General features: G+C 38.5%; 1 protein-coding gene across 1 annotated transcript in view; it reads left to right on the plus strand.

Annotated features, from left to right (window-relative positions):
• The window catches only part of GADL1 (glutamate decarboxylase like 1), an 85,342-nt gene that overhangs the window by 9,261 nt on the left and 51,364 nt on the right, over positions 1–24,717 (plus strand). The window contains exons 2-11 of the mRNA XM_075745743.1: positions 2,928–3,100; positions 4,004–4,130; positions 5,992–6,082; positions 6,759–6,865; positions 8,491–8,606; positions 14,360–14,439; positions 14,555–14,609; positions 17,996–18,112; positions 24,027–24,091; positions 24,354–24,435. Of these exons, the coding sequence (XP_075601858.1) occupies positions 2,928–3,100; positions 4,004–4,130; positions 5,992–6,082; positions 6,759–6,865; positions 8,491–8,606; positions 14,360–14,439; positions 14,555–14,609; positions 17,996–18,112; positions 24,027–24,091; positions 24,354–24,435 (1,013 nt within the window). The remainder of the gene's footprint in view (positions 1–2,927; positions 3,101–4,003; positions 4,131–5,991; positions 6,083–6,758; positions 6,866–8,490; positions 8,607–14,359; positions 14,440–14,554; positions 14,610–17,995; positions 18,113–24,026; positions 24,092–24,353; positions 24,436–24,717) is intronic.

Consider the following 24,717-nt stretch of genomic DNA (forward strand, 5'->3'; position numbering starts at 1 on the left):
TAAAATCATGAGGGATGGGACTAGTGTATATATCCAACAGTGGCTTCCAAAACCTGAAGACATCTCCCTCAGAAAATGTGTATGTTTGGGGCTAGATTTAAGCTGCTGATTGTGAAATAGTTGTTCATATTAATTTCCAGTAATAGTCGTGATAAGTTCCAGGGCAGAATTTAGCTCAGCAAGTTCAGATTGAAATGGTAAGTGATAACAAAAAAAATATTGAGAAAATGGTAAATAATTGCAAGGTGTGTTATTTCATGAAATATAACCTGGCTAAGTCCTGAACTCTTTGCTGGAGCCTTACACAGGTAAATTGCTGTTGTAGTGAAGGCTCTTTTCCCTCCCTTCCTTCTGACCCCTCTGCTTTGCCTTTCTGTTTCAGAAACTGTGCCTGAGGCCCAACACAGATTTGTTGGGACTAGGGGTAGGCTGTCACGTATTTTCCAGAGGATGTTGTCTTCCTCAGCCTCCACAAAGTGTCCTGTGGAGACTGTAAAACTATGTGTAGAGGAGAATAGACCTGCTTCAAATAGGGATCAGTTGTTAGACCCATCACCCAGCCCCCTAAAGACCTGGTAAAAGAAGTGATGTGAAGTTCTGCTTTTGCTTTTCACAGAATCTCTGGAAGAGATCGTTGTAAAGTCATGGAAGTACTACTATCACATATCTGTGCAAAAGTATCAGAAATAGGGCTGATGGAGTTACCAACAGGCAGCTTTTGCACAGCTCTGGTTCTAGCAGAGACCTGAGAGGCAGGGCAGAGCAGAGCAAGAAAAGGAGTTAGTGAGTTCTCTTGCTCTGCTGTTTCTTCTTCCTGTAATGAAAGGAAGTATCAACATCTGTGCTCTGTGATAGATATTAATCTCCTATGAAGTTTTCTCAGATCTTGTCCTCTTTTCCATAGAAACAAACCACCTTTGACATACATGGAGATGGTAGCATCTCCAGGAGATGGCAAGGCTGAGATTTTGTTTGTTTGTTTGTTAAGGCAGCTATTTATGCACCAACTAACTCACTCTTAATCCGAAAATAGTTCCTGTTTTGTCTACCCAAAGACCTGGTGGCTTCCAATTCCTTGTTAATACCTGGTGTTTTAAGTCTTGTAAAGTTGACCTACTAGCTTGTGTTTTCAGAGAGAAACCTCTAAGACTTTTTCAAAACTGCAATTTCTGTACAGTGCCTCTGCTGTGGTGTGCTGGGAAGCATGATGAGAATTGACATTTCTGATGTCTGGGATTTTCCCTCTTTACCTGTTGAAGATGGAATACTGTTTACCTGCCAGTTCTGTATCTGTCCCACAAGAACATTCAGGCCTGTCCTGTAACAATGTGCTGAAGGGTACTCTGTTCAGTGAATTTGAGTATATTACCCCTTTGGATTAAAAATAGAAGTAATTTCAGAAGTGCAGAGGGTAGGGGTCTCATTTTTGCTATCAGTGCTATGGGAAGCCTGAGGTTCTACCTCATGTTAGAATTTGATCTTGTTTATCATATCTCTCCTGATAAGCGAAAGTAAACTGAATAGCTTCTCTGAGTCATCAGTAAATAAAAGCTCATGAGATTGACAGGGTTTTGTTCAATCAATGGACCTCAAAGTCACCTTCCTAGGCAGCATTGTTGTTCTTTTATATTCTCCTGTGCATGAAGAACTGTAATTATGATAAGTATGATGAATGTGTCAGACTGCAGTGTCTGGCAGGCTTCTGGAAATTCACTTGTTTGTTTAGACCTGTGAAAAAGGTACCTTTCTTCTGTACATTATAACTGGAGCAAAAAGTAAAGCAGAAGGTAAAGTTGATTTGGGCATAGAACTTTCTCCTCGTACATCTTACCCTTCCACCATCCTCACTGTAGCACTGGCTGAAGAAGACACTCCAAGGCAATGCTGCCTGGCTTCATAGATTTTAGCTGTTCTAGGGTGAGATCAGCGGACAAGCGCTGTCTGTAACCCAGATAATTTGGATACAGTAGTTACCGCCTCTCCTTTGAGAGTTATACCGTTTCAAATGTCTGTTCCCTTGGTATCTCCAAATGTCTCACTTTCGTCTTTATCCTCACGTTGATTAAAACTGGAGTCCTGATCTTGCCGTGTGAAATCAATACATGAAATAGATCCGTGATTGCTGCTGTTGGCCAGTGTCTTATAAGCATCTTGGATGTGCATTCAGAAGTAACGTAAAGAAGGAAGTAGCAATGTGTTTATGGAACACATCAGGAGAGTATGTCTCATGGATAGGTGAGGGAGAAGAGGCATCATTGTTGAAGTGCATAAACTGGATAATCTGCACAGCAAATTACTGTAACTAGTGACTGAGGGCACTTAATAGGATAAGGCCAGAAGGGAGAGAAGTACAGGTATGCGATATTGACAGCAGTCTCAAAAGGTTTTATGTTCATGGAGTGTGGGTCAGTAAAACACTTTGCAAAGGATGCAGAAGACCCAGAGAAAGAGGACTGGCTGGTGGGAAGGATCAGCATAAAGATATGGGAAATGAAGCTGGAAATTAATTCACGAAAAAAGAGGAGCAGGAGAGATGATGTGGAGAGAAACGTTTTCAGCTAAGAAAAATGCCTGCTGTCTTGCACTTTATTTCTGTTTATCCAGCTGCATCATGTTCTAGGCTAGAACTGTATTTTCCTGTGTGTTTGGAAGGTGCCTTGCATGCTTTTTTTATGCTACAGAAAACATTAGATACCATACAGTAGGCTATTATTACTTACATAATAGCAATCTAGGTTTGAAGTAACACACTGAGTTTTTTTGTCTGTAAAGATTCTTACACCAAAATCTTGGATTTTTGTACATGTGAAAAGTCCGTGTGAATTTTTCCTTAAGTTGACTAAATCGTCAGCAATGAAAGAGTATTTGTTTAGTTAATGATTTAGTTGTCCAGGCCTTGCTCTAATGGTGAGTTATTTACCTTACAGTTGGCATTTGCAAACAGGAGATGCTGCAGAAGAAGAAAAATGCTGTTTTGGTGGATGGGGTCATCCTAAATGGTCCAATAATGGACTCAAAAGCAGGAGAGAAGTTTGTGGAAGAGGCCTGTAAGATTATAATGGAAGAAGTCATCCGGAAAGCTGATGATGTAACAGAAAAGGTAAAGCCTTTGTTGAGAATTTGTAACAGAGATAATGAACAGTGAATCATTTTTTTTTTCTAAGCTGTATTTTATTGCACTTTAAGTAGCCTCAGAATTGCTTCTAGTCTGTGCCTGGCTCTGAAATAAAAAGACAGCCTTCCAAATTAAGAGAGATCATATTATAAAACCTTTCAATAACGTAATTAGCATACATATTTGCCAGAATATAATGAGTTTTTTCATCTCAGAATACAATGGTCACTTTCTTTGAGATGACAAATGGGTGCACTGTTTTTCCTGTTCGGGGTGGGGGACTTATTTGTTTGCTCCTCTGGGGCACTGGTTATCAGAGAAGGAGGAACAGTGGATGTGGTACCACTGTGGGGGAGGAACGTTATGATATTGCTCTGTGTTTCACAGAACCCCTGCTTAAGAGGGTGTATGGGAAGAGGAGCTGAAAATGCAGCATGTTTGCCTTTGGTCATGCACTGATTGCTCCCAGCCATTGGCAGAACAGCATCTGAAAATGGTATAATTGCAAATCCTTAGCTAAGGACAGAACTTTACCTGCAGGCCTCTTGCTCCTAGCTAGGACACACGAGCCATGAAATTTGGTTTTCAGACTTGAGGCTAGCTTTTTACACCCCTGCATTCCAACAGGCACACCTTATTCTCTTCTAAATCTATTCTTCCTTCCAGCTTTTCCCACTCTAGTTTTTATGGTCAAGGAATACCTGAGACACAATAAACCCAAGATCCCACAAGACCAGTTTACCAGAGATACTTTCTAGTGGCATGCTGCACTGCAATGGGCAGTTGAGTGAAACCGGTGCTGAATGTGGTGCTTACCTAGTACCTTTATAACCTCTTCCTCTTGGCAAACCTGTTCACTGCTGGTGTCTCCTTCCTCCCCATCGTTAGGTTTGTGAATGGCGGGCCCCCGAAGCACTGAAGCAGATTCTTGACCTGGAAATGAGGGACACCGGAGAATCTCATCAGAAACTCTTGCAACTCTGCCGGGATGTTATACAATACAGCGTCAAAACCAGTAGGAATGGGATTTCTAGTGAAGTTATTTTATATGCTAACCTAGGAAGATGGGATAATGTTTACAAAGTTCTGTCACCTTTCAGGGAACTAGGGGTTTGAATGTTTGTTTTCTGCCTGCCTATACAAGTACGCAAACGTTTGGCTGTGTTTCCATTGTTTGACTGGATGCTAGTCACCATAGGTTTGACTAAAATGTATAATTGTGGCAAACTAAAGGAAAACTAATTCCTGTAATGCCATGGACATTAGTGGTATATTTTGTTATTTTGAAGTCTTATGAAAGTCACCTAGATGAGTATGATATAACAGTCTAGCAAAACAGGCAGGAGAAGGACCTCTGCCTGTGATTTCCTGCTGTCTGAGTGATGAGGAGTGGAGTTGCCATCATTGCCCTCATATATTCTTAGTGATGATTACCCTACATTTACTATTGCTCTTTTTGAGCAATAGTCTTACAGGGTGTTAATTTGCTGATAGGCAGCAATTCCTGTTCCAGACACTGTGAGAAGAGAGCCTGCAGTGTTTCAGAGACAGTACACCACATCTCTGTAGGATTAGCTCTCTACAGCTAACCTTTCTGCAGCATGTGTAGTACAATTCAATCTTAGTGAAAAGGGATGAATAACATCTGTTCAGGAAATAGTGCTGTGGATCAGTAGCTCAGGATTTCAGATGTGGCGTAGCTTAGGCTGTGTTTTGGAAAGTGAGAAGGACGTTTGGTACAGTTAGTTATGCATTTCCAGGGGATGTTCCCTGCTACGGTCACTACGGCTATGAAGTAAAAACGTTAAATAATTTTGAGAGTGAATGTGTGCCTTTGAAAACCATAGAAAAGTAGCAATACTGATCTGCAGGGGAAGTGCACTAATAATATGCAGATATAATTACTGAGTTACTGGAAGGTGTTCTGTTTATCTTATTTTTGCAAATTGCCTTTAGATTTTCATTTTTTACACTATGGTCCCCTTAGAAAGGATATTGTAAATAAAAATATGCTGTACAAATAATCTTTAATTTAAGTAGAAATGCTTATTGAAGCCCCCCAGATATAATATAAAGGGAGCCATACAGTTTACCTGGTTTTGCATGTGAAAGTATTATGTTGTGAGTTAAAATTTAGGTGGTGATCCCACTGCAGAACTGACTTGTTTTTATAGTCAGCAGTAGTATTAGAATTTTCTCATAATTAGTTATATCTCAGTGTTTCAAGGCAGGTAAACAAATTCTTTTGTCATTTTAACTCTATAGCAGGTTTTTCCAGGCTGTTATACCACCTCTCTCTCTCAATACCAATACTCTGGTGGGAGCACAGGCACAGCTGCCTAGGATCAGCAGGTTCTTGTATTCTACTGCTTAGCAAAATTTGGCCAAGCATCCATTGTGGCCTCTGAAGACCACTATTAAAAGCCACTGTGTATACGTAATTGTCAATCCCTTTTTTTCCTCTTTTTCTTTTTTTCCTCTTTTTCTTTTTTTCCTCTTTTTCTTTTTTTCCTCTTTTTCTTTTTTTTCCTCTTTTTCTTTTTTTTCCTCTTTTTCTTTTTTTTCCTCTTTTTCTTTTTTTTCCTCTTTTTCTTTTTTTTCCTCTTTTTCTTTAGTTGTAAAACTTGTGAACAACCCACATTCATTCTGTGCACTACTTACATCTCTCAAACCTTGTTTGGGACCTGAAAGTGCTTATTAAATTTACTTTCAAAAGATTGTGTAACCTAGGAAAAGGACAGTAAGTCCAGAAAATACTGAGAGAATGATGGAGTGAATTGTGGTTTGCAGTGATCAGTGTTCAACTGAGAGGGCCTGTGATATATCCTCTTTGCATGTATATCCTGTCACTGCTTACTTTTCATCTGTATTTTCAGGTCATCCAAGATTTTTCAATCAGCTGTATGCTGGAATAGATTATTCCTCGTTAGTGGCTCGTTTCATTACAGAAGCACTGAACCCAAGTGTGTAAGTGTAGTCCTTTGTCCTCTCGTTGATGAATTAGCATGCTTTTCAGCATAACAGTGTTTTTTGCTCCCTCTGCCCTTCTGATTTCTGTTTTCAGTGTTACAGAGGAGGTAGGAATTGTGCAGGAATTTGGGAGAGAAAAGAGTCTGGATTGGCCGAATAGCTCACCATAAGGTTGGATAATCTGATGAGGCCTTTTTTTTCTAGTTTGTGAGGTGGGGCTTAAGAGGAGAGATCTTTGTTTTTCAATGCTTTTAAACTTAGACTTTTATCTTACTGAGTGCATAAAAATGAATTAATCAGACTTACTCAGTTGTTCGTTTCCTTTGAAGCATTCTGCACACAGTTGAAAGCAAATGGTTACCTGTTTACTTGCAAATGTAAAGCCCAAACAAAAAGTAATTTTTGCTTGCAGTAAATCATTATAGCTGAAATTTAATCCTGTGACCTACATTAAAAGCAAACTGGAAGTGTCAATGTGATGCTGTTAGGAACTAAGCAGTTGCTCTACTGGGTCAGATCTGTAGTGTTTTAGTTTAGAGTTCTACTGCTGATGGTGGTCAGCTTCTGATAGATTAGAGAAAGGTGCAAGAAACCTTTATCTAGTTCTAGCAATATTCTGTGACATGAGTTCTGTAGTCTTAATACCAATCATGATGCCTTCATTTTTGTTCAGATATACATATGAAGTATCCCCTGTGTTTCTGTTGGTGGAAGAAGCAGTCATCAAGAAAATGATTGAGTTTATAGGCTGGGAAGAAGGTGATGGTATATTCAATCCAGGTAAGAACAGTTCAGATTTCAAGTTGAGTCATTATAAAACAGCTAACACCAGTAATTCCATGAACATTGGATTCGTGTAGAATATTTGAAAATGCATGCAAAAATCCAGTGATGCACACGCATAACTATTTAATCCAGGCTTATCTTACGTGTTTCTAGTAATAATTCTGTGAACCTGATCAGTGAATGAATGAAAACAGTTCTACATTAAATATAATTATGTGGAAATTAATTGTTTGTAACCGATGCCCTTCCTGACGTTACTAACAGCAATACCAACAGCCTCATGGGACTGAGTCAAATTGGTTGACAGACAGGGACCTGATTTATGTGCTAGACACCAGCCGGTGGTGCCTGAGAGCACTGATCTGTGTATGCTCCTATCAGCTGTGGGAGCCAGACTTTATCTTAGTGGGAGTGTCATAAGCTTAACGGCTTTCAGTTTTGATCGTTTTTGTAAATGTTATGATAAGGCCAACCAAAAAAATACTTAAGCTTCTTGAGAAGCCACAGTTTTCCAATGTTCTGTAAAGCAGTGTTCCAGCCCACTGTACTGAAATGATAAAGCATACTGATATTATTCCACAGATTATTTGGCTAACAAATTATTATGCCAGATGTGAAGCTTTTCTGTCTAATTTGGGGGTCAGAAGAGAAATAAAATTAGTAAATGGATTTAAACCCCACCTCCAAAACCAAACCAAAGTCAGTAATTCTACATGTAAGTAGTAGAAAAATAAATAAAAATAAATATTTTTTAAAAACGTATTAATGGTCTGGTTTTTTTAATGTCAGATTTGATGTGTATTTTCAGTAGAATCTGTTCTTTTATGGCAGAATTGCTTAATTAAAACTTACTGAGATACTGTCAAAAGAGAAATGAATTGTACTTTTTTATGCTAGTTTTATGTAAGGGTTTTTCTTACTATTTTGGTTTTGTTCTTTTAAGTGAGTAAAACCCATCCAGGTCTTACCTTGCAGATCTTCCAGTTCCCACTCACTCTGGATTTTTTTTTTTTCTAATGGATTTTTTTCTCTGAGGCCTGGTTGCCCAAGAGATCTCCAAGACTCTGTACAGTGCAACCACAGCGGAGCTCAGTGCAGGCAGCTGAGCTGGCACTGCTTCAGTGTAAATGGGAAGGAGCTGTTGCAGGGTATCCTCTCTTGGGGAGGATTGTTTGGGCACAGTTCTCCAGGAAATACAGAATCGTAGGACGGTTTGGGTTGGAAGGGACCTTAAAGATCATCTAGTTCCAACCCCCCCTGCCATGGGCAGGGACACCCTCCACTAGACCAGGTTGCCCAAAGCCCCATCCAACCTGGCCTTGAACACTTCCAGGGATGAGGCATCCACAACCTCTCTGGGCAACCTGTTCCAGTGCCTCACCACCCTCACAGTAAAGAATTTCTTCCCCAAAGAGCATTCAAACACGCTGTTTCCATACATGCTGCAGAGCCCAAAGTTCATTTTATGTTTGTAGGCTTTTGAGGAGGAAATAAGCTATGATGGATGCATCTATAGGGTAACTGTAAGGTTTATTTTTTCCCTAATAGATCAAGTGCTCAGACACAGGACAGGTGCTAGGACTGTGGCTAACGCAATATCTATATGCCTTTTTCTCCAGGTGGCTCTGTTTCTAATATGTATGCTATGAACTTAGCAAGATTCAAATTTTGTCCTGAGATAAAGGAAAAAGGCCTTTCGGGTTTGCCAAGACTAGTCCTGTTCACTTCGGAAGAGGTAAAAACAAAACAAAAAAAGCTTTTGTTTTCATTATAGAATTTCTAAAAATGAACTTTTATTTTTCAATGGTTGCAAAATTGTATCATTTGCATATCTGATGGGGCACTGGTGTGATAAATTTGTCATCAGGGTATGATGTGAAATTTTGGAGCTATTTGGAGAAGTCTGATGGTAAATTTCCCTGCAGAAGCTTCCTTCCTTTCAGAACGCAAACACAGATGTTTCTGCTCTTGGAAATCGCTGATACAAGAATAGGTTGTACGTGGGGCCAACCTGAAGCAGAATGTGGGTGGGAGGTTGTGGAGGTCTGCAGCATTTGATTTCCCACAGCATAAAGTCTAGCAGGAACCATAGATAGTTTTGTATGTCAAAGTTTTTTTCCTGCCGGTTTAATTTGTACTAAGCTGAGCATTTGTACCTGTGAGACAGCTCTCTGCAGCTCCCACTCCTCCCTGTATCAGAATACATACTGGCTGTGGTACAGAACCGAAACCACTGTCAAGCATTTTGGAAAAACCTGCTGGATCTTTAGACAGTTCTTCTTTAAATAATTGAAAATATGTGGCTAGTGTTAAAGTTTTTGAATATTATCTGTACAAACTGCCTGTGGGAAATTGAGTTATATTCATACATTTATTCTGAAGCTATTTTTTGAGGCTTTTTCTCTCACGTATTCCTCCAATTTTAAGAGTTTATAATTTCATTAGTACAGAATTGTTATTAATTCTGACTCCACTATATAAAGGCCCCAGTGGAACTAAGAACCTTATTGTACTAGGGAATATGTAGTTACTAGAATAATTTTAGCTCTTAAGTTTATGCTCCAAACAGTTTGCAGTGTAAATAGACGAGAGGCTTATTTTGAAGAGGCCCAAGGGATGAAGGCATTGCATAAGTTGTCCAAGGCAGCACATATATTTTGGAACTGAATCCAAATGTCCTAAATAAAGGGATTTTTTTTTTTCCCAGGCAAAATATATTTAGGTTTTTTTCTTTCTGAAAAGTGTGTATATGAAATGACATGCCAGCTCATACTTAATCCATCACGTTACATCTTAAAAATAGCTAAGGAGGAAAAAATGAAGTTGAAACATGTTCCGTTAATGCTTTTGAAGAGAAGCACATAGAATTTTTATGATGAAGTAACATTTTATTTCATTGCAAGATTTAACTAAAATGTATACTCTTGTACTCTAAAATAAACATGCATTTAATTTCATAACAAAATAACTTTTATTTAATGCCCAGAGCAAATTTGTTTTGATATCTTTGCTTCTCTAGAAAGACCAAAGCCATAAAATTATTTGTAAGGCAGTGCTCTTGATCTCCAATACTTTGCTTGATTTACAAAACCATGTGGTCTTTAGTGCTAGTGCTGAATGATCACTTGCTGCAGAACTGCCACTTTTAGTGGTTAGATATTGTGGCTATTGTCTAAGATCTCTAGTGTTTATTCATGGTTATGAGCAACAAGATGTGCATATTCATATATCCTTATTTTCGATACACCTGTACTGAGTCCAAGTTATCTTTTAGAATTGTATTTAGTTCAGATATGTCATATTGAGAATATATTTAATAAATGGCCCACACTGAAGATAAGTACGTAAGTGCTTGCATCGTACACTCTTAAATTTTTATTATTTGTTTTTATTTTGAACCTTCATTTATTTAGCTTTTCGTGCCTTTTTTTTTTTTTTTTTTTTTTTTTTTTTTTTTTTTTTACTGAATCGGGCAAACAGTGTTGGCATGGAGAAGCCATGAGGCTAAAGTGAACTGAGAGTATTGATAAGGAGTCAAAACACACGGCTGCTTAAGGCATTTTTGTCATTTTAGGGCTTGGCTTCAACACTGTGTTCAAATGAAATTATATTTGCCTTGAGCTGCCAAGTCTCAAAGTTTCAGTCTGGCACTTGGCAGACTGAAAGAGTTGCCTTGCTGTAGAGCAGGGGAATGCACAGACTTGTCAGTGACTTAATTTTCTGTGATCTGGGGCTATGTATTTTTTGTATGTTCTTGGATAACGTGAAGGTGTATGTTTAATGCGTGGCCCACCCAAGGTCCTCATGCTGCGTTTGGCCTTCAGGAACAAAAAGGCTCCTTGTTCCTACAAGTAAAATGCTTAGCCATTTCAAATCATGGTGATACACAATGAACACTGTTTATGCTCCTACTACGTAGTTCTCTCACTGGACAATTACAGAGTGATTCCTCTTGAGACAGTAGCAGTAGTAGAGAAATTGTTAGATCTCACTTTCTTGAGGCATGATTTGTGGCTCTGATTTGTATGAGCTGAATGCAGTTGTAGTTATAGATGTCAGCCCAACTTTTTATCACTTTTTGCTATTTGAATCCCATCTGAACTTTATTCTGACCCAAGAATGTATTGCATTGATCTGAAGGGTAGAAATCTGCTAAATTTGAGGTAACTGAGGGTAGAGGAGAATGTGTAAGCAGTCGAAATGTGCATGCTGATATGAGCAGTTTTTTAGATGCAATGAAACTAAATTCCTCCCCAGTGCAACTTGATCATGAAAGTAATAAAGTGAGAGAACACAACATTAACTCACCACGTTGTCCCCTGTTGAAATTACAACAGACAAAAATGAGTAATAAAACAATCTCATAATAATGTAATTGCTTTATGCAATCATGTTTCTAGGAAACTTTTCAAAATCAAGAAAATAGAAATTCATCTTCTGTTTTAATGAGCACAGGGGAAAAGTACCTTGTCTTTGCAAACATTATTAGGAAACAAAAACTGTGTCCAGCTATAGTTAAAATAGTAGAGCAGCACATCCTAAATGCACTGTTCCAATTTGATCTTGTGCTCAAAGGCATTAATTTCTTACTACAAATGGCTACAGATTTAATAATGTGTCCAAACAAACAAAACTGCAAAAGACATGGCAAGAGTAATCTGAATTCACAATATTAAAAATTATTCTTTAAAATTATGTATATAATCTAGATACAAATAATACCTTTTATCTGGATATTTCTTTCTCTTTTTTTGGAAGGGAAACTATGAACAAGTGTATTAGTTGACACTGTTGTGAGTGGAGCTGCTAAATGTTCTCTGGTATATTTTTTCTTAAAATGATGCAGTCTAATTTACCATAATGGCTTCTAGTAATGATAATGGGGGAAAAAAAAGATATTCTTGTATGTTTTCAATCAATATAACTGGAAGACTACTTTTTTTTTTTCATCAAAGAAGCATATTCCAAGTCTATGTAATAGTATAAGTCTTGTCCCTTTTCTGTCCTACTGAAGACCTGACAACATTTTCCAAGAGGCGCAGAAGTACTTGTGGAGGCGAGAAATAATGTATCTTGAAGCCTGTTTTGTTTTGGTATTCCCTTTGTTCTTCTCTTTCCCTCTGCTTTTTGGTATAATCTCTCAGACAGTCAAGCCTCTTTCATCTTTCTCCTAAATTCCTATAACATTTTTTATAATAAAATACATTTTTTTAGTGATTGCCTGTTTACTAGTATACTGAATTTGCAGGTCTACTGCTTTGTCAATTTGGAGCAATCTGATTATTCCTGGTGATTCATACCTTTCAGTTGAACCTAATGGATAGAAATCAGTGATGGAGGCAACTCGTGTTTTAAGTGATTCACTAATCAGTTGAAAACATCTCCAAACTTCTACTGAACAACACACAGCCACTCTACAATCATTATTACCATAATTTGCTGTAATGTAAGACTAATTATCCACCTATGTATGTTATTTTTTTTTTTTATAGTCTAAATGAATGAGCCCTAAAGGCTTTGTGGATGTGTCATGTTACAAAATTAAGGTTTCTTAAAACTACCTGATAGTATCAAGTAGTGTCTTTGTATGCCTTTATTTAAAAAGTGGGTGATTGTGGGGGAAACCTTTTTGTCAAAAAGAAAAAGAGCCCTTTGAGATGATCCATCTCATCAAAATAAGCGTGACAGGCTTTAATACCCTTAATATATTCATACCCACACATTAATATGTTGTACATTTTTCATAATTATGTTCAGCAGTAACTGCATTTGTGTGAACTCTCTGGAAGAAAATGGAATTAATTAACCACCTGGCTTCACCTCCTGTATGAAAAGTAACAATTCTAGACATCTTCACGGTTGCTGGAATATGCGTTATTTTAACTCTTCAGTAATAATGTGAAAAAGAGCCAATTTTATGTTTTGAGAAGAGCACTGATAATCCAAGGTTTGGATGATCTTGATTCCGAGAACTGTGGTAGCCCTGTGAGATGCTGCATACTCTCAAAACTGACTCCATTGCTATAAGTGGGTAGGCATTTGGCATGCTGCAGGTTGTTCAGAGTGGTTTTGACATCTAAAAATATCTTCAGATCAAGAAGGTTACTGTATCTTGAATTCCCAGGCTAATCTTGAAGATGGATTAAGCCGAGATCAGCATACTCTTATTCTGGAATAAGACAAAATGTTCTTATGCTGGAATGACAGTATCCACAGCAGAGCAGGTCCTTGTAGGGGTGAATGTTGGAAAGATGGTAAGATATACCTTGAGTATTTGTTTAACAGAAAAAAGCTTGTAAGAAGTAGAGAGTGGACTGTAGGCTTGAGTATCCTTCTCACCATTTTACCACGTTCTGACTGAATAAGCACCCATTTCTAACATCCTTTGAGCAGGTGAAGGGGCCTCTGCTTTTACAGTCAATTCTGAGGTTTCATACACTAATGCCCCTTAGTGTAAAGTGAGAAGTGGGCGGCATGTATCTGTAATCATTCAAAGATACCTCTGTCATGAGACCTAGCTAAAATTCTTTGCTGAAATAGCAGCTTCATTTTCTGGAAGATGCAGACTGGCCCAAACTGGAACCTTTTGCAAAATCCATATTAACTTTTGAAGCTGTGTTGAGTCCTGTCTGAAGTCTGCTTACTTTTGTAATGGCTTCTAAGAGCCATGTCTGTATGAACAACCTTGGTATCTAAACACCAAGATTTTCAGGTCCTTTTCCAGAGATGGGGCTTTGAAGGCCTTGGAAGTCCCAACTGTACCACATCTAAAGGCTTTGGTAAGTCTTGGGACTTGAGCTCCTTGATGACCTATGAACAGAGCTGCTGGATCAGGCCAAGGATCAGTTTGACATAGTATCCTGTCTCTGGCAGTGGACAACAGCTGGTGTTTAGAGAAAGCATATGGAAAAATCACAAGGATAAAGTAGTAGAGGCTTTAGATATATCACAAGATACATCCTAATTAAGGGTCCAGTTTCCAAGGAGTGGTGCATTGGACTTTCAGACCTATAGGTTGCCTCTAGGCTGTTGAGTTCAATAGCCTTTGGACCTTTCTTCATGTGCATTTCCTAACTCTTACACTCATGGATACTTTTGACCCAGATCTATTAAAACATTTTGAAACAATAATTCTTCCCTGATGACACTTCAGAGTTTCTATTTTTCATTGTAGTGCAGAACCAGCTTTAAAAAAAATCATATGGAATAGAGCTTTTTACTTTTTCAGCCCACGTTTTAATCATGGTGCACATCATTTTTTGTCTTGTTTTCCCCAGTCTTCAGTATGTGTCACTAATTCTTAAATACAAGATGGTCTTGGTGCTGCGAAGCTTTTGTCAGTTTGCTTTTTGTATTAGGATATACTGTTGTCATGACTGTTATCTGCTATTAAATTAATTTCAGTGTCACTGTTCCCTATGTTAAGGAATCTATTTCTTTCTTTTTAATTGCGTACTCAGGTTTTTTTCATGCGTCTTTCATTTACAGTGTCATTACTCCATGAAGAAGGCAGCCTCCTTCCTGGGTATTGGTACAGAGAATGTTTACTTCGTCAAAACGGATGAAAGGTAAGCAAGCAAAAGCCATGGCTGTGGTCTCTGAGCCTTTTTAAAAAGCAGTAGTGCTGTATGTAACCAACCTATTTCAATGTAACTGAAAAAGTTTTAAATCTGTGTCCCTTAGAGGTAAGATGATACCTGAGGAACTGGAGAAACAAGTCCAACGGGCCAGGAAAGAGGTGAGAGGGGGAGAGAGAGCATGAAGGAGATAGGACGAGTGTATGCAGATGGTGTGCTTGTGTCTGAGTGAAAGCAAGGAGAACCAAGAGTGAGTGAAATCTTAAAAATAGGGCAGTTCATGTACCAGTGTCTTTCTAACAGGTGCGATCTGTTTGCCACAAGCTTGTGTAACAAGCCAAGACTTCTAGGTGCTGCACCCTTCCGAGGGAGAAAAATTCCACAGGTTGTTTACTACTAAGGAAAGTCCTGAGAACAACACTGCTCTGAAGTATTTAGCACATCTGCTAGGATTTCTTTTGCCCTTGATCCGTTTTTTTAAATGGATGCAGTACTGGTTTTCCTTAAATGGTAAATGAAAACTGTAGGTTTTTCAGTTAATTACAGCTGCTGTTGCTCTGTCTTGTGCAGTGAATAAGAACTGTAACATGGGGCTTAGTCTGTAAAACTATCACACAACCTACAAATGTTAAATTTGGTCCTTTCTAGTATTGTAGCAAGAGTGCAGGGATTCCATGCTGTGCCTCTTTTCCCCCAGGGACTTTGCCAAGTAGAAAGTCAAAGGCCAGCATTTGGAAATGTACTGATGTGTGTATTAACATACATTCCCACAGTCTGTAAGACAGCACTTAACTATAGTCAACATAATTAATTTTAAAGAACTTGGAGGACTGGATGTGAATTCTAAGGCACGGAGCATCTTCTTTTGGCTCGGTTAGCTCACCTTATTTCTCACGTCCAGTTTGTGCATGAGAGCAGCAGGATTCAGAGCTCAGTCCTCAGTCCATGATCTGTGAATACCAAGCAACTAGCGCAACATCCGTGGTGTGGACAATGCCTACCATGGAATCCTACCTTGAGAAACCTACTTTTGTGGCTGATAGAAATGCCAAGGCTGTGCTGTCCTGTCGTGCACTGGCATGGCCACAACAGCTTTCACTAAGACCCGATTTAGATACATCTTTTGCCAAACAGCCATCTCTTCTGTGAGTTTCATGCTAGATAGAATAACTACTGATACATGGTGGCCCTAATGACCTAGCAAACTCTCTTGATTGCCTCTTTCTGTACTTTGTGTTATCTGTGGAAGACAGCTTTACTTTACTCATTTGAGCAAGCTGGGGGGAAAAAAAAAGGACAGAAATTAAATGGGGCAAGAGGAAGCAAGCTGACAGGAATTCTGCTCTTGCGAAAACAGAATTCTTGTTTGTTGATGTAATAATAAATGTACTGGTTATTTGAAAGAAATCCTCTGACATTTATGATTTTAAATAAAAGGTCAACCTCAGTATGGTGCTCTGCAATTTAAAAACAAATGTTCTATATTAAAATGCTCTGCTTACAGGAGAACACTATTTCGCTTGCATTTTAATGGAAGTTACAGGTGTATTGGAAGGTTTTCATTTCATCAGAGCTTCAGTAAGTGTGTCTGTCCTTGATAAAGTGCTACTTTACAACTTTTACAGAAGGACACTTCAGTGAATTACAGTAAATATTCTAATGATTCTAGACAGCAGAGGATGTATTTGTAGTGATAGGAGCACAAAATGATCACTGACGATGAATAGCAAGAGTCTTAGGCCTCTTTTTAGAGAATTTAGTCAGGAAGATTTATTTATTTAACTATATTTAATTGCCTTCTTTTTGGGGAAAAATGTAATGGTAACAATCTTTGGAATTTGTAGAGATCTCAGACTTGTCCCCATATTTAGTCATATTACCTTCTGGCTGCTGGGAGACCCTTGGCTTTGATGTAGCTGTGGGAAAAAATTGGTGAGAATGCTAACAGGAACTAGGTGCAGCAGATACATCTTTGCCGCACTCGCAAGTGTTTTGCACTTGAGCTTCAGGCTGGTTTATAAGTTTGATTGCCTTTTGTGGTAGATTGTACTAGGAATGAATGACCAAGAAGTGAATTATAGGCTGGTAATTCTCTGTGAATGTATGAGATTAATTTAAATTAATTCCAAGGTTACTTTTCACTGCTTTAGGAATTTGTAAAGAAATTTAAAATACAAATAAATCATAATTATGTACTGTTCGAACAATCCTCTACGCTGTTCAAGAAGTATAAAACTGTCAGAGTGTAAATGTGAATCAAGCCTGTCTGTCTCCGTAGCAGATGTTTAAAAGAGGCAACTTTTTTTTTTTAAAGAGACAGATCAGATTTCAGCTGAATTGAAGATACATAAAAGACTCATATGTAGAGTTTGATTTTTCCAGCTGATGTCTGATTTCAGTGAAGCTATCTTGAGTTACATCAGCAGAGAGACTTATGTCATCTGCGAGATTTAATTCACTGCAAGTGAACTCCAGGGATTCCAGATTATACAATTTAATAACAAATTTAGTCCCTCTTCAGTAACTGTGTTGTCACGCTGCGGGCCAGATGCTGAAATATTCAGAGGAGTTCCTTCCACATGTATTTACCAGCACGTGAGACTACACAGTCATCGCGAGGGCTGGTACCCTCAATTTCATGAAGTTGTTTCAAACTCTACGGATTCTTTTTCTTGTTTCGTTTTCTGCTCCTAAGCAGGCACAAGGCACATACATCTGCAAGGGAAGGTGCCAGCTGGTGCACGCGACCTAGTCTGCTATTGTAATTGCACCCCTGGTATTAGTTGAACGGGAAAGCAATAAGCAAAGCCACTGAAACCAAAATGGATGGCTTGTGACGGTTGTCTGAGACTGCAACCTGACAGTAGTTTTCCTTTTCCCACCTGTCTAACCTTACAACTGTCTGAGATTTCCAGTGGTCTCTCTTCTGACCATTTACAGCCTTGCCTGTTTTCTAGACAGGAGTAGGAGCAAGAGAACAGCGCTTTGCTGTAGATCAGGGTCAGACAGCAATGGCTGTCCCCATCACGGTATGTGCCAGTGGTGCCGAAGGCAAATCGTGTTCCCAGAAGGTTCCTCTTCGCTAGACAGAGAATAGGGGCACTGTAGAGATGACACAGGTGGAACCCCTAAAGGGATGAGCCCGTTCCTTGCATGGGTAGCCTGCTGGCTGAGTTAGTAGCTTTATTTTATTCAGCAGAATGGCAGCATATATGGTAGCAAAATGTGGAAGACTGAGAAATGAAAATCAGTGTATAAAGAGAGATGTCAAATATTCGGTATGTTTTGATCTTGACAAAACTAGCATCTGTCAAAACAGTCTGAAGCTGGTGAAGTCTGCCCTGGGATGATGTTAACTGGAAATGGAAAAAGCTCTTTTTTTTTTTTAAAAGAGTCAGCACTTTTAGATGCCCTACCTTCTGCTGGGAAACTAAAATATAGACTGTCACATCTTTGTCCTATATTCCTAGACCTTTTTATACTTTAGCTCTGCAGATATACTGAAGGAAGTGCAAATGACAATTTTTTGTTTTGAATCCTATTGCAGGGGTCAGCACCATTTCTTGTCTGCGCTACGGCAGGCACAACAGTGCTGGGAGCATTTGATCCTCTGGATAAAATTGCCGATATCTGTGAAAAGCATGGCCTCTGGCTTCATGTTGACGTGAGTTTGTATACTGTGTAGTTGTGTTTAGTGTTCCTTTTTTTTATAATTGCTTTTTTTATTTTTTTTGACTGTTGATGTTTCTTTCTAGAAGTAAGTTGAACTCTGGTAACTTTTTTTTTTTTTTGCATGGAGAACAGAAATACGTTCTGATTTGTCTCTGTTACATGTGCTGAAAAACAGCAAATAATTTGGTTGTGACAAGCAGTCAAAGCTATTCTGTCATTGTCAGGTTATATTTCAAAATGATTTTAAAATCAGTTTCTTCTTGCTACCTCCTAAAAATGCTTCGAGGGTGATTATATACAAATATAACTTTGGATTCTTTCCACATTCTGTGGGAGAATGGACACATTAGAATTGCAGTGTATGGTTTGTCCGGGTTAAAATAAAGGTATATTTCTGACTCAACCAGTCATAAATTATTCTGTGTCATATTTACAGGTTTGAGTTTCCTGTGGATCTCCTTACGTTATCCTAAATTGTTTAGAAATTTTTCTTTTGTCATTTCTTTATATTTTAGGTTTGGATATTAAAATCCATTCATGAACCTTTTTGGAGTAATCATTGAGCCTTTTTATTACCTGAAAGAATTAGCTGTAAATGTATTTTTCTAAAACTAGGTCTCTTCATATTTGCTAAAATTGCATTCTCTTTATAATTGCAGTGTCACAAATCCAGAATGGCTAGATTAAAAGCCATGGAGCAATGAGAGAGTCTGGCACAACATTAATGGAGATTTTTAGACCTGGACTAAATTTTTGAAGTGTTTGTTTAATGTTGAGTATCTAAAGAAAAATCACGTAGGCAGCGATGTGTGTTTCAACTAAATGTGTCACGGACATTAATAAATAAATTTGCTGTGAATCACAATAGTTTTCTTATTGACTTGGAGGCAAAGGTGGAGAATTTAGCGCTAGTATTTAAACTGTGTGCTGGTGAGAATGACCCAGCAGATTTTCAGCACAAGTGCAGCATTTGCATTAGGTGCTAGTCTCTTGTGTGTCTGCGTATAGTTAGTGAAAAGAGGGATGTATTCAGAGTCTGTGTTGGATCTTAGGTGAGTTGGAGATGGGTCTAGCCACTTCTGTTCAATGGCTGTAGGAGGACAATGAGTAGTCTCCTAACATACTCCCTGTAGCTGAATAACTAAAATTAGGTGAGATGGGCCTGGGCCATGTTGTGAACTATATACTTCATATGCAGTTGATAGGGCTTTGTAAAGAATTAACTTTCTTCTTCCAATTTTGCCTCACGTTACACTCAGGTAAAAATGTCAATGAATATCTTAAAGTTAATTTTCTGTTTGAACAGTGACTGTAGTTGTCAGATGTTAATTGATTCCCAGTACAAGGACAAATGTCCAGTAATAAATTTGGTTTATGGTCTGAAAGACCAATTGTTCTGTTAAGATGTGATTCATGTTACGAACCTCTCAATGGTTCTCAGGAGTTCTGTCAGTATTTTTTCCATTTTTCCTTACACCGTCTCTGAAGAATTGAGTGGATGGCTGTTTCTTTATTTTTTGTTTAAAGTTTCTAGCTGTATTTATATGAGAACAGGGTATAGGGAAAAGACTGAAAGCTTTCCACCTAAGGGCCATCAGGCATACATGTATATACAAATGTGCTATGGTAACATGAGCAGACTGTAATTCATAATGTGACCTTTTTTTCACTCATAGCACTATTAGAAATACATGTACTAGAATAATATGTGAAAAGACCAGGCATCTGCCATTCAGAAAGAATGTACAAGAAATATATTGAAGAGTTGGATTTTTTTCTTTGTTTTTAAGTAAGCCTACCTCCTTCTAGCCTTGTAGGCAAGAATATCATATTTTTTGAAAGCTTTGAGGATCTACGTTCTTCTGAAAGACCTGGCTTCTTGTTGAATGATTTACATGTTATGCAGTCTGAGTTCTAGCAAGTGAATACTGCTGTTTTGGCCTGCTGTAACTTTGGAGGAAAAGAAGATATGGTACAATTAAAACAAAGATTAAAAAACAGGGAAATGTCTGTCTAATTTAGGACTGTTCATGTATCATTGATGGGAATCAGGATTATCTACTGCAAATGGTCTCAAGAGCTGTTTATAAGAGTATCTTATATGAATGTCAGTGGCGTTATTTCCAGATTGACACTGATGTATCTCATTTCAGAATATTTTCTGATCCCAAAAATTGGTATGTTTGCCTTAGGGAGACTCTTTTCATTAAATATGAAACGATAAAGCTCATGATTCTTAGGAGGGCAAAAGGGAGAATGTCAACATAAAATCTGTGGGCTTCAGGAGGATAAATTTCAATAAAGTCAGAAATAGTAGATAAGCTCTCACATGGCGACAAACCTAAAGAGGAAAAGGGAGTTAAGGGAAAAGTTGTTTTAAGAAGATAATACCAATAAGCCCAAACTGTCTCAGCAGTCAAGCCATTCAACAGCCTAAGTGCAAAGACTATAACCAGGCTTATTTTGTGCACGTTACAGTATTTGTACATGCATTCTAGTTGCTTTTTGCATTCATCTATGATGCCTTAATGACTTGTTTTGCATCATTAATATGCACTCAAGCTCCAGCACTTACGTACGTCATGTGTTGTGTTCATGCAGTTTTAAATACTATGTATGAGTATTTCTTCCCTGCTGGTCCTTACTTTGCCTTCTTTTTTCCTGTGACTAGGCCAGTACAGAAAATCAGATTTGACCTATTAGCCTGTGCTTAGGTAGTGGGTTTAATCACACTGCAAACACTGTGATCCCCATCATTCAGCTGTAAGCGGTTTGTTGCATAGAAACAGTAATTTTTGCATACCTAGTTACTAATTATGTTGCATGGGACACAGATGATAATCTTTGTGTTTTGAGCTACCCTGCATTGCTGTATCAGCTGGATTTGTCGAAAATAAAATGTGTCAATCTGGTTCGATCAATCTACCTTCCTTCTGTAGCCTCATGGGTGGAGGAGAAGCAGTTAACTTTATTGTGTCTTTGCAATATCACATCAGAAAGCCAGAGAAACATGCCAAGCTGCAGGTGTGGTAGTGAGTGAAAACCTGGCTGGAAAATCAAACCTAGAGAGCAGTTACCAGTGGTTCACTGCTGAAAGGGGAGAAAATTTTGAGCAGGATTCCACAACAGCCCATCCTAGGTTAGAAGTTAGTTGGTATTTTCATGAATAACTTGGATGAAAAAGAATAGATACGCTGACTAAAATTGAAAATGACATAAAACTGCTGCAAGAGGCAGTGGGAGGACAGGATTAGAAATCAAAGAGATCTTGACAGTTTGGAGAAAAGAAGTGGAAAAACTAGGCTACAGTTCAATGAAGAGAGCTCCAAGTTTAAGCTGTAATAATCAACTGCATAAACACAGGCTGGGGATTGTTGGCTAGAGAGCAGGTCTTCAGAAAAAGATCTAGGGTGTGCAGTACGTCACAAATCAGTGATCATAAACATTTTCAGATAGGGTTAAATGCCTTTCAGAGTTGAATAAAGAAGATACATGAAATATTGTCTCTTTCTGCTTGGTGCTCCATCTGCTTTATCTAGATTGTGTCCATATAAAAAGCTGCATTTCAAGAAGGTTAAGAACCTACAGGAGAAAGATTAGAAAATACTAAAGCTGTGAGGATAAACAGAACCATATCTAGAAATTATGACCAGTGAGGAAAGATTGAAAGCACTGATGCTACTTAAACTAGAAAAGACAAAGAGACAATACGTAGTAGTCTACAGATGCTTTAAAAGCTGCTGCAAAAAAGAAAAGGAATAATCTGTTCCCCTGACCGCTTGGTCTTTGAACTGGGTAAAGAAGCATGGAGCACAAATTCATCTTGTAGTACTGTGGCTCAAGGAGAGTTGAAAGGTGGTGGAGACGCCTGGACCTCCAGTACTATCATCCCTCTCTTCCAGATCTCCAGCAGTAATTTTTAAAACAAAGGTGGGAAGTAGTGCCAATAGTGCTGTGGAGGCAGCAATTGCTGATGTCTCTCTGCACCTTACTTTTCACTTTGATGCTAATCACAAGCCGGGTGTGTTCATTGATTAATAATCTCTAGAAAAGACAAGTGTTTGACAGAAATGAGATGAATATGGCTGATCCTGCCTTTGGAGGTGGCACGCTGTTGAGATGACCTCTTGAGGGCCTTTCTAGTCCTGTTTTTCAGAGACTCTGAAAATGTCAACTTTTTCAAATACAGATGCCTTTGGATGCACATTTTGTAAAGACTTACTGTATTTCAATGGGTTGCTTATGGATTATGAAAATCAGGGAATAATTTAGTGACTGTTTTGACTTTACTGAATTATAGAACGAGTAAAATTTGTCGATGGATAGGAAGTTCAGTTTGATTGTTTTCCCATAACATGGCAAATTCGGGCTAGCTGGAGAAACCCAGTTTCAAGTCACAGTTCTGCCACAGGATTACTGTGAAGTTTGAGGCAAATAGTTTCCTACCTTAGGTCCCTTAGTTACCTTAGATTGAGCAGCAGCCCTTTCCTCAGCAAGGATGTTGTGAGCATGACAACATAAAATATGATGTGGTGCATTAACATACTGCATTAATGAGAATGACGTGTTAAGACAAGTTATTAACCTTTCATTTCCCTTATGAGCCTTTACCATTCCTGTCTCCCAGAGATAGCAGATCTTATTCCTAATGTATGGCTTATGAAGCAAATACTGATGCTAAATTCATAGGTCAGCTATCACATCTGTTTCTTTCAAGGGAAAAAAAGAACAAAAGCCAAACAAGCATGTATTCTGCATGCTTAGGTCAGGAATCTTCACGTCAGTGTTGGGTTGGTTTTTTTTTTCTTCATTAGCCCAGAATGTATGAATCTTTGTTTAAAATATGCTGAGTCCACATGTTCTGTGGACTTATGCCTCCTGTGCATCTCTGAGGAGCCTTGCTTACTTCACAGGGAATTTGCTTAAGTGGATTCTGCCTGCATGAACGTTGAAAATAATTTTTTTTTTCATATTTAATAATAATTTCTCAAATGCACTGTATAACTTGTCTAGTGTTTGTTGCCTCTACCCCTCCCCTGTGGACAAATATCGTTCTTTGAGAAAGGAAGATTCAGAGCACCGGGTGGGTGAAATCTGATCCTTGCAGAATTCATGGATCCAGTTGCCAGAAACTGAACTTATGTAATAAAAGCTTGTTGTCTGGGTTCCTTCTATAGTCCATGGAGAGACATCTGCAAAAGGTGTCACCCAAAGGCAAGTATCTAGAATAGATAAAATGACACTTGATAAGTAGTCTCAGTGGTGAGCCCCTCATTACAGAGAAGGCCTAAATGACTCTTAGACAACACAGTTCTCAGATGACCCGAGGGAGACGTGGTGAGGCTTACTCCATTTTAATATCAATTGGATTGCTGGTAACAGAAATGCTGCTATTGCCTACTCACTGATTTCACCTTTTATGTGCAAACTCTGTGGAAAATCTGAGCCTGGACTATGCAATTGGCAGAGATTATAATTCTCTACTATTTCCCTTGTGAATGTCTCAGAAAGGAAACAGCTAGCAGGAAGAAGTTAGGCGAAATGGAGCTTTCTGCTCTCACTGCTTAGGTTTAGGCTAGGGGAAAGGAAGCAGCTCTGATTCAGTATCAGGAATAGGTCTGGTTATTCAAGGATGCTTCAGTTCATGCCCTTACTTACACAGAAGGAACAGTGTGGTTTGTGGCTCACATAGTGGCACAAACTGTCAGCTCCTTTATTTGAGGCACAGCCTTAGGCTGCCATCTTTATATCAGTAGATGATATTAAAGGCAAAAATTTAGCCCGCTGATTGTGTAGTAAACTAAGTTTTAAATAATTTCTGAAGATGTTTTATCGTATTAATTGAAGCATTATCAAAATAATTTTGTACAAATAATATTGTCTTGGCTCTATAAATGTTCCAACAGGCTTCTTGGGGTGGCTCAGCTTTGATATCGAGGAAGCATTGCAGACTTCTTCATGGCATCCACAGGTAAGTCACTTTAGTTCATAGGCACACCTACCAGGGACTGAGATGGAAGTTGTGTGGCCTGTTGGCCTCTGTGAGAGCTGCATTTTCCAAAATAAATATTATTATTAATTGGAGATATTTCTGAACCTATGGGTATATGGGGAGGAAAAAATGAGAAATCTGATTTGTCTGCTTGGATTGTGTTTGGCCATTTTTTATTCTCTTATACCCATGATTATAGATGCAATTTTCACCTCCCTTTATTTGTTTATAAATTTCTCAGGGCTGATTCTGTTGCCTGGAATCCCCATAAAATGCTGTTGGCAGGAATCCAGTGCTGTGCTCTTCTGGTGAAAGACAACTCTGTAAGTTGTCCTGTTTGTTCTTTGGGTTTGGTGGTTTTTTTGTTTTTTGTTTTTTAAATGCGGTAGGCTGTCATTGCTGTAGTATGGAAGTGGAAATAATTAGAAAACAACTGCAAGTCAGTTTTACTACACTGCAGTGCAAAAGGCTGAATGATATTACTTTGAATTTCACGACAAAATTAAAGGGTGATAAGAGAGCTGGGTCAAAATGATTCAAGTCACTGTACTCACCAGTGGTCAAATTTTGCAGCTGGTGCCCTTGCTAGTTAACTTCTGTGCATG

Source organism: Balearica regulorum, chromosome 2 (genome assembly GCF_011004875.1).
Source record: "Balearica regulorum gibbericeps isolate bBalReg1 chromosome 2, bBalReg1.pri, whole genome shotgun sequence".
NCBI lineage: Eukaryota > Metazoa > Chordata > Aves > Gruiformes > Gruidae > Balearica > Balearica regulorum.